The sequence below is a fragment of the Rhinolophus ferrumequinum genome, chromosome 10 (genome assembly GCF_004115265.2).
Source record: "Rhinolophus ferrumequinum isolate MPI-CBG mRhiFer1 chromosome 10, mRhiFer1_v1.p, whole genome shotgun sequence".
Lineage (NCBI taxonomy): Eukaryota > Metazoa > Chordata > Mammalia > Chiroptera > Rhinolophidae > Rhinolophus > Rhinolophus ferrumequinum.
In genome coordinates, this window is record NC_046293.1 from 51,702,710 (window position 1) to 51,715,871 (window position 13,162).

Genomic DNA, 13,162 nt, shown 5'->3' on the forward strand with positions numbered 1-13,162 from the left:
TAACTATTTTCCCTCATCATTGTTTCTTTAGTACCTAGTACAGTGCTTGGCACAGAACAGGTGCTCAATAAATGCTTGATGAATGACTGAACAAAAAGGTGACATCGTCCATCCCCCTTAGAAACAAAAGCAAAGATGGATGAACTTTTGCATGTGTGTTTATCAGGATGGTAGGACTTCAAATTTAGTTTTTTAATGTTTTCACAGAAGCAAATGATAGGACTTGAATCCAGGACTTCTGATTCCTAATCCCATGCCATTTTCATTATATTATACTTCGTATCCTTTCCCTTCACTTGGAGTTCCATTTCTTCTTCCATCCTGCTCAGATCCTTACTTACACCAAGGACGAGATTATAAACATTAGATGCAGCTCTAAAGTGTAACCCCTTTCCAAGGGTAATTGCTTATTAACCAAAGGTGGAGGGCGGGGATGTAGTATAGCATCTAGATTGAGGCATCACTACAGAGTTAGGCCAGGAGGTAGGGTGAGCTGGAGGTCAGGAATGTGACCAACGCTTTCTGAACCTGGGATGGACTCAAGAACCTTGCCCAAGTGGAGAGCAGTGTGCTGGGCTGGGACAACTCCCTGTGTCAAATAAAGAATCCATACGTAGAATAATACTTTATTTAACAACCTGAAAATATGTTCTTTTGCCTTTAAGTCTTGTAAAATGAGTGGTAAATCAAAGATTTGTTTTCTAGTCTCTGAGGAGGTGTGGTTATATATGTGTCTGTGTCTATAGTTGCTTTTGCTTTTTATAGTCATGTTAGCCCTACTTTAATTAATATGTCAAGTCTCATTATTCTAACAATGCTACAACCTGAATTAAATATTCCCTGAGTCGAACAATCTCTTCCCCCAAGCCTGTCCCCCTCCCTGCCCTAAGTCTGCTCCTCAGCCTCCATTAATGCTGGGTCTTTAGGGACCACTAGCATCCATGTTGTTTCAGAGCCTAGAAATGAATGCTGGATCGTACTTAAGTCCCTCTGACCTATGTACCCTCTAGCTGAGGAGTTTCTCTAAGATGTGTCTGCGGGGGGAGGTGTTGGCCGTTCTGCTTCAGCGTTCTGCACTTCGCATTGTAGATGCCTGGAAAGTAAACATGAACGCGTTAGACGCTCTCCTGCCCTCCCACCAACTACTCAAGGAGGGTTAAAAACTCAATTTGCTTCTATCAACGTATATTTCTTGCAATGCACTGGCCTCTGAAGAGGGAGGCGATGTGAAACTGGATTTGGGATTATTGTAAAGACTTGTTGCAGAAGGTTCTTTACATCCTTCACCATCTCTTTATGAGCATTCACAGGAGAAACTTCTTTTTCATCTTAGTAGCAGGAGGTGGTGTTCTCTCAAGGAATGGCATCATAAATTGGGTGAACTGATCAGAATTTTCTCTTTTGGGTGTTTAGAAAGTCTGGAACCAATTTTGGGATCCATCCTTGGTAAGTTTATTTCCTAGAATGCATTTTTGTACTTGCCTAACTCATGGTTCCATTTTATGGCAGTTTCCCTAATATACTTCTGAGTTATTTTGCTATATGTGTGTACGTGTTTACCATTTTATAGACCTTTTGTACATCCTAACTCCTTTTTGAAATAAGTTCAGATGAAACTAGATAAATACTTAGGAGATAGGGCTATGGTGAGAGGTCACGAAGTTCAAAGCCAAGTGTTGGGAAGTGGGCACCAAAAACCCAAAAAGTCCCAGTTTACCATTGGTTCCTCTGGCTCCCCACATGCTTGATTTTGCCCTAAGGGTATTTTTCACTGCTGGGTCCTCCTTGTAGCCCATGGTGAAGATTCCAGCCTGTGGCCAAACTTCTGTCCATCCCCAATGCCCAATCCTGCCACCCAACCTGTTCTCTGTGTATCCAGCCTCCTTACCTCTTCTTGAGGCTCGGGTGCTGTGACGTTACTCTCTTCTGGAACCGCAGAGATGTGAAGCTGGAGGCCTTGGCTCTACAAAAGGAAGAGTTCTGCCAGTGAGAGGTGGCTCAACCTTCCCAGCCTTCAGCTTAGAAGGGTCTTGTGTGCCTTACACTCTCTATATAAAGGTCACAGACAATGCAAAGGGCCAACACACAATGTTTTTCACTACGGCCTGAAGATGTCAGGGAAGGCTTTACTGTCATCCTCCTTCACAGATCAAGAAACCAAGATTCAACAGTGAAATGACTTGCTGGGGCAGGAAATCAGATCTTTGGACCCCAGAGTTATTTCCATGATCAGATACTGTGTGATTTGTGTGACATGCATCTTTATGTATATCTATGTGGGAGTCTGTGAGGGTATAAATATAGGTCTTAAAACTACCACCTACCACTTTTAGACTAACCCTCCTCAAGAATGCACTGCAACTCTCACACTTAGATGATCCTAACCTATGGCAATTAGGAGAGGCAAGTGGTATAATGATTTCTCTGGGAAAAGTTCTAGGTTCCGCGATGGGAACCCAAGGTGTGGAAAGCCCTGTCTAGGAACTGCTAAGCCAGGGGAAGACCTTGGCACTCTATGCTTTAGAATGAATTTATTTTTTTAATTGAAATTTAATTCATACACTGTAAAATTTACCCTTTGAAAATAGAACCAATTTCTATCAGTGTGTCAGCCAGTTGAAATTCTGTGATTTCTCCTGGGAGGAAATTTTCCTTCTTCTTGCTCCTTCCTCTGATTCCAGGTCATGAATTACCTCAAAGGTAATACCACCTTCCAGAAAGTTATAATTCTCACTCAGGTAATTCAAATGCTAAGCAAGAACAGATTTTCTCACAGTCATCTTTTTATTTACCTATTTTTATATGTGATATGTCCATAATTCTGCTTGAGAGAAAATATGATTTATGAGGCATCTGCAAGGGAAGTAAACATGTCTTGTAGGACATAGGCTTTGGTGACAGTGATAGGCTAGATTCTAAGATGCTCTGATTGTTTAATTCCATAGGGAAAATTTGTCTCCTTAGCCAGTGACCAAAGCAATCCAGAGGAGAGGCTGGGAGTGAGAAAACACTATAAATCTCAAATATAAGGAGGTGGCCTCAGGGGGAAAAAGGTTGTGTCTTGTACGTCTTTCCCAAGGAGAACAGCATTACCAGCCTGTTCCTCAAATAGTCAGACAGCATCTTGGCCCCCATAATCTCCCCTTCAATAAGATTACTCCAAGAATGCAAATTTGTTTTATTATTCACCAGAGCCAAACAGAAGTTTACTCTATTGCTGTCTCCATACTAAAATCATGTGTTACAAAGTCAAATTTAGATTCATTTTGGATTTTCCACTGTTGAGTTACTCTTTCCAGTGCAGAAAAGTAAGTACACTTTACCTACTCAAAAATCCCACATTTAGGGAGATGAGGGTAAGGGGGATCAAATATATGGTGATGGAAGGAGAACTGACTCTGGGTGGTGAACACACAATGTAATTTATAGATGATGTGATACAGAATTGTACACCTGAAATCTACGTAATTTTACTAACAATTGTCACCCCATTAAAAAAAAAAATCCCACATTTACCCTGTGCTTGTTCACTACCCACAAGCCCTGCACCTCTCCCTAATCAGCATGGCTACCTCAGACTAGACACCAGCCAAGGGAAAGTTTTGTATCTTGCTCTGTTAGGCCCTTCAGTACCTCATGGGAATTATGACTCAGGGCATAATAACGGTGATGACTTAGACTTTAGTACCTCAGGGGAGTCATCCGAGGTAAGCTTTTTGTTCTCTTCATCCTCTTCCATCTTCCTCACATAGCCAGACTCTGAAAACACCTGTGGATTAAAGTGAACAATGTAGGCCAGTCCCGTACCTTCACAGCCTGGATGCCACCCTGGTACCCTCTGTCCATGTTAACTCCTCTCAGATAGCAGGAGGCCCCCAAGGGAGCATGGTCAACCTCCAGTTAGACATGGCAGAAGTAGGGTGATGTGAGCTGAGGGGTACCAGACATCGCATACTCCCAGATACCCACATGACTCATGCCCTGGCCTCCTTCATTGCTCTAATGTCACCTTCTCCGGCCACTCTGTTTGAAATTGCAATTCAGCCCCCATTCCCTGTTGCCTTCCTCTACTTAATTTCTCTTCCATATCTCTAATCACCACTAATTGTAATTTTATTTAGTTATTCTGTTCCTTGTCTATCTTTCCCTGTCCCCCACTAGTGTAAGATGCAGGAAGGTAGACAATTTTGTGTTTTGTTCACTGTAATACTCCAGCTTCTAGAAAAGTACCTGGTACATAACAGGGGCTCAGTAAGTAATTGTGGAATGAATGAATGATTCTTGGTGCCATCTAGTCAGATGTCTCACCCTAATCTCTACAATGCACCTGACAGGTGATCATATATCCTTAGCTTTTAACATCAAGGAAGGAGAACTATTTCTCAAGGTGGCCTGCCCCATTTCGGTTTTTGAAAGCCCCTTGTGTCCCCTTTCCCCTATATTTAAAAAAATGTTTATATATCATTATTTTAACAGAGCTAATTGCTGAAAGTTCCTCTTGTATTGATCTAAAATGTACTTTAAAAAATCTTTACACATAAGGCCTAGTTCTCATAGAACAAGTCAAATCTCTCTATGATAGCCTTTCCATGTAATTTGAATAGAATATGACTTGATTTCCAGATCCTTCACAGAACTGGTTGCTCTCTAGGGGTTCCGTGTCTCTATTTTAACACAATTCTTTTCTCATTCATATTCTCAATCTTTCAAAAGACCATCTCTTTTGCTTTCCTCCCTCTGTGAGTTCCTTATTCTAGCTCTCTCTCATCATAGGAGATATACCTTGGAAATTTGCTAATGCCCTTGTGCTTGGGGTCTATTTACCATAGTTACAAGTATGACAAACTGAAGCAAGACCCTCCTCCCCTCCCCCTATTAAAAAAGGTAAAGCTCAGGATGCCAGTTGTACGTGCTTTATATTAGAACTCCCAGAACTTGACACACAAAAAAAAAAGAAAAGAAAAGAAAGAGAAGAAATTAGTAGGAATCTGCTCATAATGATATTAGAGATAAGCCCTTTTCAGAAGTCAATTACCCTGAGCATAGGTCACTAAATTAGTTGCTATGAAAATGTGAATCTCCAGAACTAAAAAGATGACAAGGAGTATCCTTGAGACTATAATATAATGACACAAAAACTGATCAACTGTTACCTGACTATAGTAAAGATGATCTACGTGAAGGTTTAAAAGAGAACAAAGACTCAATCAGATGCACTCTCACCTCAGGGACCATCGAGGCGGGGGAAGTACAAAGTTCTTCTGGGTTCACATTGTCAGTGTTTTCTTTTTCTCGGGACTCAGAAGTTCTTACTGGCTTCTCTGGTGGCTGTGCATCAAAAAAGACGTCCGAGGAGGCCCTAGGACTTGGAGTCCCAGCTCCCAAGGAGGCCCTGGAGCTGGTGGGTGAACCCTGGTCAGAGGCTGCAGGGCTGGAGGGTGTGTTCCCTGAGGAGGTCCTACGGCTGGGAGTAGCTCTGGGTGGAGGAGGCCTATTAGGGGGTGCTGAGGTCCTCTGGAGAGAGGCTCTCTTCTTTTGTTGTTCAGACCCTTCACTTGAGGTTCGGGTTCGGAGGACTACTTCTGGGAGAGATGAAGGCTGCTCTGAAGGGATCAGAGCTCTGTCTGGTGATGGAGCTGGGGAGCTAGGGGCAGCTTCCTCCTGGGACTCGCCACCCTCAACGGTGGGAGAGGACAGGGCCTGGGTGGGGCCATTGCAGGCTGGCTGAGGCTCTTCCTCCTCAGAGGAGCTTGCTTCAGCTTCTTCCTCCTCCATTTCCTTGTCTTTGAAGGGCTCTTCTTTAATTTCAGATTTGTCTTCTCCCTGGGTTGGATCAGATGTCAGCTCTTCTTCACTTACTGAGATGGAATCCCTCGCACTCTTCAAGGGAGGTACAGAGGGACTAGTAGGTGAGGTAAGAGGGCTGGAGACTGAAGATGTTTGAACTGGGGAAGAGATGACTAAGGAGCGTCTGCTGTGGCCAAAAAAAAGGAAGGGTATTCAGATTTACAAGAACTGAAACCTGCAAGTTTTATTGGGTATTTTAAACACCCCAAAATAATGATGCCTGCATAGAATAATAAAACAGAATAAAGCAGTTTAAAACGATTCTATATAATTTGCAATAATGCTTACATTATAAAGTGTAGTGAAAAAAGGCTATAAAATTTTATCCACATCACAATCTCAATTATGTAAAAACATACAAAGAAAAAGAGAGTGGAAAGTGACAGCAAAATACTAACAAAATATTTTCTCTGGGGAGAAAGATTCATGGGTGATATAGAGTTGATTCTGTATTTGCAAATTCACCTACTCCCTAAATTTACTTGTAACCCAAAACCAATACTTGAGATGCTTTCATGGCCATTCATGGACATGTACAAGTTGTGAAAAATCAGCGCTTGACAGCACTTTTCCAGCTGAGGTCTAACAAGGAATTCCTCTGCCCTCTTGGTTCAGCTCCCATACTTAAATGTGTCCTTTTGCCATGTTTTTTACATTGTTGTGCTTTTTGGTTAGTGATTTTGCTGTTTAAAATGGCCTCCAAAGGCTAAAGTACTGTCTAAAGACTGTGATGTGCTTTACAGAGAAAATATGTTTACATAAGCTCTGTTCAGGCTTGAGTTATAGCACTGTTGACTGTGAGTTCAGTATTCATGAATTAACAATATACTGAGGGTGCCAAAAAAATGTATACAAGTGGACACTTTGATCAGTGCTGCTCAAGCAGTAGTTCACCATAATCAGAAGTGTCTGGACGCTGATGGTAACCACTTTGAGCACCTCTTGTAATTGCAGAAGTCAAACGTGACGTGTATTCATCTTTTGTTATCGGTATATATTGACTATTACAATTTTAATACAGTTTTCCTTTCTTAAAACGTGTAATCATTTTTTTTTTTTGGCACCCTCTGTATATATTTAATGAGGTGTCTTGAAACAGAAACACACAGAAGACAAGGTTATGTACTGATTGGCTGATGCAAATGTTGGGACCAGGGCCTCACAAAAACCTAACCCTGTATTTCCCTAGGAACAATGGTTCAGTATTCACTAATATATACTTTATAGAACATAACTACCATGAATAACAAAAATTGACTATAACGTTTATGGAGTATGCTGGATACTGCGCTGAGTGCCCCTACAGCCAACATCAGCTTGAATCCTACTCATCTCCTTAAGTGCCTCCTAGGTACTCATGGTCCACCAGCTGATTAAGCAACCCACAAATATTTTCTTGACAGGGACCAACTATGTGTTGTGTCCTGGGCACAAGCATGGGAGATAGGGATAGGAAGAGAAAGACAGAAACTTAGTTCCTGCCCTGTGAGAGTTTCTGATGTGACTTAAGCTGAGTGATATAAGGTTCTTTCTAGCACTAGCATTCTAGGGGTCGGTATGTTTAGAAGGCCCAGGACATAGCAAGAAAACACCAGATTTCCCTACAAGGTTCTGGGACATCTTGGAGTTAGTAACGGTAAGTTTCAGATGAATGGACATTAGAGAGAATTCTGGTTTTCAATATTGCAAAGAGGAGAAACAGAGTTTTTGGAACAAAAGGGAATTCACAAAGGAAATCTACATAGGCCCTTTAGTGATTCTTTTTCATAGTCTGTAACTAATTGCTAAATGAGTAGTACAAGCAAGAGATGTGAGCCCTATTCTTCCTTCAAGTTCCAAGCTCAGGCTCTCCGTCTCCTTAAAGCCTTCCTTGATCATCCACACATTGGCAATTAGTTACCTTTCTGGATTTCCTACTGGTCTCATTAGGCACTTTGTATGTGCAAGTTTATGTCGTTCCTTGTCTCCTCTTAGGCACATTTTCTGTCCTTCTAACTTTTTGTAAATCACTTCAGGGAAAGGACAAATCTCCCTATGTCTTTGAATCCCTAACTCTTGGCTTAAAACCTTACTCATAGGAGGAACTTAATCAAATTTCTTAAACACAGGCTTCAGAATAAGAAAGTGATCACATTCTGAGGGATCAGTGAATTGCTTACACTTACTAGCATAAAGAATGTATGAAAGCAATAGGTACCACAAAAAAAAAAAAAAGAAAAACAAAAAAACGAGACAGGAAAAAAAATGAAAAATGAAACCATAACAGATTGAGAAAGGATTTTGTAATGCATATTATTAAAGGATCAATATCCAGAATATACAAAAACCAAAACCAAAACAAAAACCTCGTATAAATAAAAATTTTTAAAAAGGGTAAACAGATTTTCCCATCAAGATGGCGGAGTAGGTAAATGCTGTGTTTGCCTCCTCTAACAACTGCATCAAAATTACAACAAGTGGTACCCCGGTTTTCGAATGTCTCTGTTGACAAACATTTCAGTTTACGAACGTTGTAAATTTTATGGATCTATGGTATCATTAGATGGTAAAATTCATACTAAATTTGCAGTTTTAGGGGTTGATTTTAAAGGTCTGGAACGGATTAATCCATTTTGCATTACTTTCTATGGGGAAACCGTGCCTTGGTTTTCAAATGTTTCAGAACTCGAACATTCTTCCGGAATGGATTACGTTAGAAAACCGAGGTACCACTGTAAACTATAGTCAGAACAACCATCATTGAGAATTGCCTGAAGTCTAGTTGAACACAAGTCCTACAACTAAGGACACACATGACCACGAGGCTGGTGGGAGGGGCGGAGATGAGGAATGGGCTGGTCCCACACTCTTATGTGGTGGTTAAAAATCGGGAGGGATATCTCAGCTGTGGAGGTAACCCCAGAGGAGCGAGGGTTCCCAGCCCCACACCAGGCTCTCCAGCCCAAGGTTCCAGTGCTGGTAATAAAAGTCCCCACAACTTCTTCTGCCTGTGAAAAAACAGTGAGTGGAGTGCTGCTGGAGGCCTGGATGCTCCTCTTAAAGGGCCCACACACAGGCTTACTCACTGGCAGACTCACTTGCTCTGAGTTCCAGTGTTGGGGCAACAGCTCAAAAGGCGCCAGGGACGTATACGGAGGAACTGAGTTGTCTGGCTTCAGATCAAGGGCTGGAGGGGCAGCGTTTACCCAGACAGAAGTGCTGGCAGAAGTCATTATTTCTTTGTTGAGCCCTCCACACTCCCCATGTGCAAACACAGGGAGCTACCATGTCTGAGTCTCCATAAACCTGGCTAACATTATTTGTCCTGGTGATTTCCTGAGACCCCAACTCACCCAACTTGTGGACCACCCAAGCTGCTTTTCCATACAAATGGCCTGTCTTAGCTCATGCTGTGGACTTTCCTAAAAGTCTCTCAAAGGTTCACAAAACCCGAACAAGCAGCATCTGGTCTCGGTGTGTTTTGTATCTCTTTCTGAGCAGCCCCAAGGCTGGCAATAGCAGTAGCCAGCTTTAGTTTGCAGCTTGGCTTATCCCAGGCACTTCCAAGACCAGCATTGGTGGCTGCCATCTTGGATTGCTTTGTGGCTCATGCCAGGTGGCCCCAGGCAGGACACAGGCTGTGGATGAACTTGGCCTGTGGTGGGGTCCCTTCCAGAAGGCACCAGGACTGGCACACCTGGTGGTTGGCTTCAGACCCAGCTGGAGCACCATCTGGCTGCCTCAAAGGGTGACACACCCAAAGGGAAGACTGGGCAGGTACCAAATCCCTGCTAAAGCAAATCCTGCTCCATAGGGTCAGCCCCTGCATAACAACTCCTCCACTGTAGTCATAGCCAGTCCTCACAACCAATCAGCCAAAGGGTCAATCCCTTTCACTGACGTACAAACAGAAACCAAGGTTCAACTACAACAGGAAGGCATACACAACCCACACAAAGGACACAACTGGAACATCTGGCTCAGGTGACCAGGGAGACTGTGCCACTGGGCCCCACAGGACACCCATTACACAAGGTCATTCTTTAAGACCAGGAGACATAGCACCCTTACCTAACACATAGAAACAAACACAGGGAAGCTGCCAAAATGAAGAGACAAAAAAACGTGTGTTAAATGAAAGAATAGAACAAAGTTCCAGAAAAAGAACTAAACAAAATGGAGGCAAGCAATCTACCAGAAACTGATTATAAGGATGCTCAATGAACTGAGGGGCAGAGTAGATGAACTCAGTGAGAACTTTAACAAAGAGATAGGAAACACAAAAATGGAGATAGTAAGCATAAAAAAGAAACAGTTAGAAATGAAGCATACAATAACTGAAATGAAGAATACATTAGAGTGAATTAACAGTAGATTAGATGAAGCGAAGTATCAAATCAGTGATTTAGAAGGTAGCAGAAAATACCCAATCAGAAGAGCAAAAAGAAAACAAAACCCAAAGAAAATGAGGATAGCTTAAGGGGCCTCTGGGACAACATCAAGTGTACCACCATTCACATCATTGGGGTACTAGAAGGAGAAGAGGGAGAGCAAGGAATTGAAAACCTATTTGAGGAAATGATGACAGAAAACTTCCTTAATTTGGCAAAGAAGATAGACAAAGAAGCTTAGGAAGTGCACAGTCCCAAACAAGATGAACCTAAAGAGGCCCACACCAAGACACATCATAATTAAAATGCCAAAGCTTAAAGACAAAGAGAGAATCTTAAAAGCAGCAAGAGAAAAGCAGTTAGTTACTACAAGGGAGCTCCCATAAGACTGATTTCTCAACAGAAGCTTTGCAGACCAGAAGGGATTGGCACAAAATATTCAAAGTGATGAAAAGCAAGGACCTACAACCAAGATTACTCTACCCAGCAAAGTTATCATTTAGAATTGAAAGATAGATAAAGAGCTTCCCAGAGAAGAAAAAGTTAAAGGAGTTCATCAGTACCAAACCAGTATCACAAGAAATATTAGAAGGACTTCTTTAAGAAGAAGAAGAAGAAAGATAAAAAATATGAATAATAGAATGGCAATAACTATGTATCTATCAACAATTACTTTAAATTTCAATGGATTAAATGCTTCAATCAAAAGATAGAGTGGCTGAATGGATAAGAAAACAAGACCCTTACATATGCTGTCTATAAGAGACACACTTCGGATTGAAAAACACGTACAGACTGAAGAGAAAGGGATGGAAAAAGCTATTTCATGAAAATGGAAACAACAACAAAAAGCTGGGTAGCAATACTTATACCAGGGAAAGTAGACTTTAAGACAAAGGCTATATAACAAGAGACAAAGAAGGATCCAGTAATCCCACTTCTGGGTATCTATCTGAAGAAATCCAAAACACTAATTTGAAAAGACATAAGCATCCATATGTTCATTGCAGCATTATTTACAATAGCCAAGATATGGAGGCAACCAGGGTGTCCATCAATGGATGAATGGATAAAGAAGAGGTGATACATATATACAATGGAATATTACTCAGTCATAAAAGAGAATGAAATCTTGCCATCTGCAACAACATGGATGGACCTAGAGGGTATTGTGCTGAGTGGAGTAATCAGACAGAGAAAGACAAATACCATATGATTTCACTTATATGTGGAATCTAGAGAACAAAATAAACAAACAAAACAGAAACAAACTCATAGATACAGAGAACATTTTGATTGTTGCCAGCTGGGGAGTGTTGGGAGCGTGGGTGAAAAAAGCGAAGAGATTAAGAAATACAAATTGACAGTTACAAAATAGTCATGGGGATGTAAAGTACAGCATAAGGAATACAGTCAATAATACTGTAATAACTACATATGGTGTCCGGTGGGTACTAGATTTATTGGGGTGATCACTTTGTAAGTTACATAAATGTCTAGTCACTATGTGGAACACCTGAAACTAATATATTAATACTATTGTATGTCAACTGTAATTGAAAAATAAAACAATTATTAAAAAAGGTAAACAATCCAAATGAAAAATGTGAAAAAAGAATAAACAGGAGTCACAGAACAGGAATCTTAAATGGCTAATAACAAGATAAGATGTTCAAGCTCACTAGCAATTGTAGAGATGTGAATTAAAACTGCAAAAAATTCCATTTCATACCCATTAGCTTGGAAAAATTAAGAAGTCTGACAGAGTCACATGTAGCAAGAATATGGAGCAATGGGGGCTTTTATTCGCTGTTGGTGGGTTATAAATTGGAACAATCACTTTGAAGAATGATTTGGCCATGGCAATATCTAGTAAGGCTGACGAAGCCCAACTGCACAGACTCTGACTCAGCAATGCCACTCCCAGTACACACCTTAAAGAAGCTCTTGATAACTGTCACACACACACACACAAATGTAAAATGTGTTCACTGCAACATTATTTGTAATAGCAAAAGCTGGAAAACAATCCAAACGTCCACCAGCAGGAGGCCAGATAAATAAAATGTGAACTAGCCATACAATATCATCCATAACAGTATGATAAGGAAAGATCAGAGCTAGCAACATGGAGTTAACAAGGATAAATAAATCTCACAAACAATACTAAGAACAAAAGCAGTTGCAAAAGAAAACATACAGTATAATTCTATTTTTATAAAGTTTAAAAACATGCAAAAAAATATTTTCTGTGTGTGCACGTATGTGTATAATAAAAGTAAAAAGACATGCATGGGAATAATAAATACTGAATTTAAGATAGTGATTTCCTTTGTGGGACGGGGGGTGGGCAGGAAGAGAAAGTGAGTGGGTAAGGGACTCCGGCAGCTTCAATTATATATATAATAGTTGCTTCCTTAAATTCGGTGGCAGGTATATGGCTATTTGTTGTACTATTCTTTATACCTTTAGTTATAGCTGAAATATTTCATAAAAAGATAAAGAATTTACATAGGGACATCATGTAAACAACAAACAATATCATGTACACAAACACAAAGGAAAGGCCAGGATTTGGGACTGGAGACGGGAGCTGAACACATTCACACACAGGGCAAGTGAAGCAGGAAAGTCTCAGACGTTGCTCACCTTGATAGTCCCTTCACCACAAAGACCTTGTTGGAATGTTGCTTCTCCAGTTTGCTCATCACCTCGTAGAGATTGTGGTTCAGCTAGAGCCAGCAAGAGAGAAGGGGGTACTAGACACATGGCACCTGAGGCTGGCACGTCCCTTCCCTCCTCTTTCAGACAGCCCCCCAAAATAAAACCCCCCCACCCTTAACTATAAAATTCTTCCTCATCTCTTTTGCACTAGTGTCCAGGATCCTGTCCCACCACCCCTTCTTCTTGGACTTCCTTCTTAAGTTCTGTCTCTTCCATCAGAC

The 13,162-nt window shown here is 41.2% G+C and overlaps 1 protein-coding gene across 2 annotated transcripts in view; it reads right to left on the reverse strand.

Annotated features, from left to right (window-relative positions):
• Positions 1–614: 614 nt before the first annotated feature.
• BIN2 (bridging integrator 2) overlaps positions 615–13,162 on the reverse strand; it is a 30,530-nt gene continuing 17,982 nt past the window's right edge. The window contains exons 9-13 of one of the 2 annotated variants that reach the window (XM_033118378.1): positions 12,867–12,949; positions 5,224–5,971; positions 3,689–3,769; positions 1,889–1,963; positions 615–1,093 (exon numbers count right to left, since the gene is read on the reverse strand). In XM_033118378.1, coding sequence (XP_032974269.1) covers positions 1,064–1,093; positions 1,889–1,963; positions 3,689–3,769; positions 5,224–5,971; positions 12,867–12,949 — 1,017 coding nt within the window. In that variant the 3' untranslated portion in view covers positions 615–1,063. Of the gene's footprint in view, positions 1,094–1,888; positions 1,964–3,688; positions 3,770–5,223; positions 5,975–12,866; positions 12,950–13,162 lie in introns of both variants that reach the window. The other variant, XM_033118377.1, reaches the window with a different exon arrangement.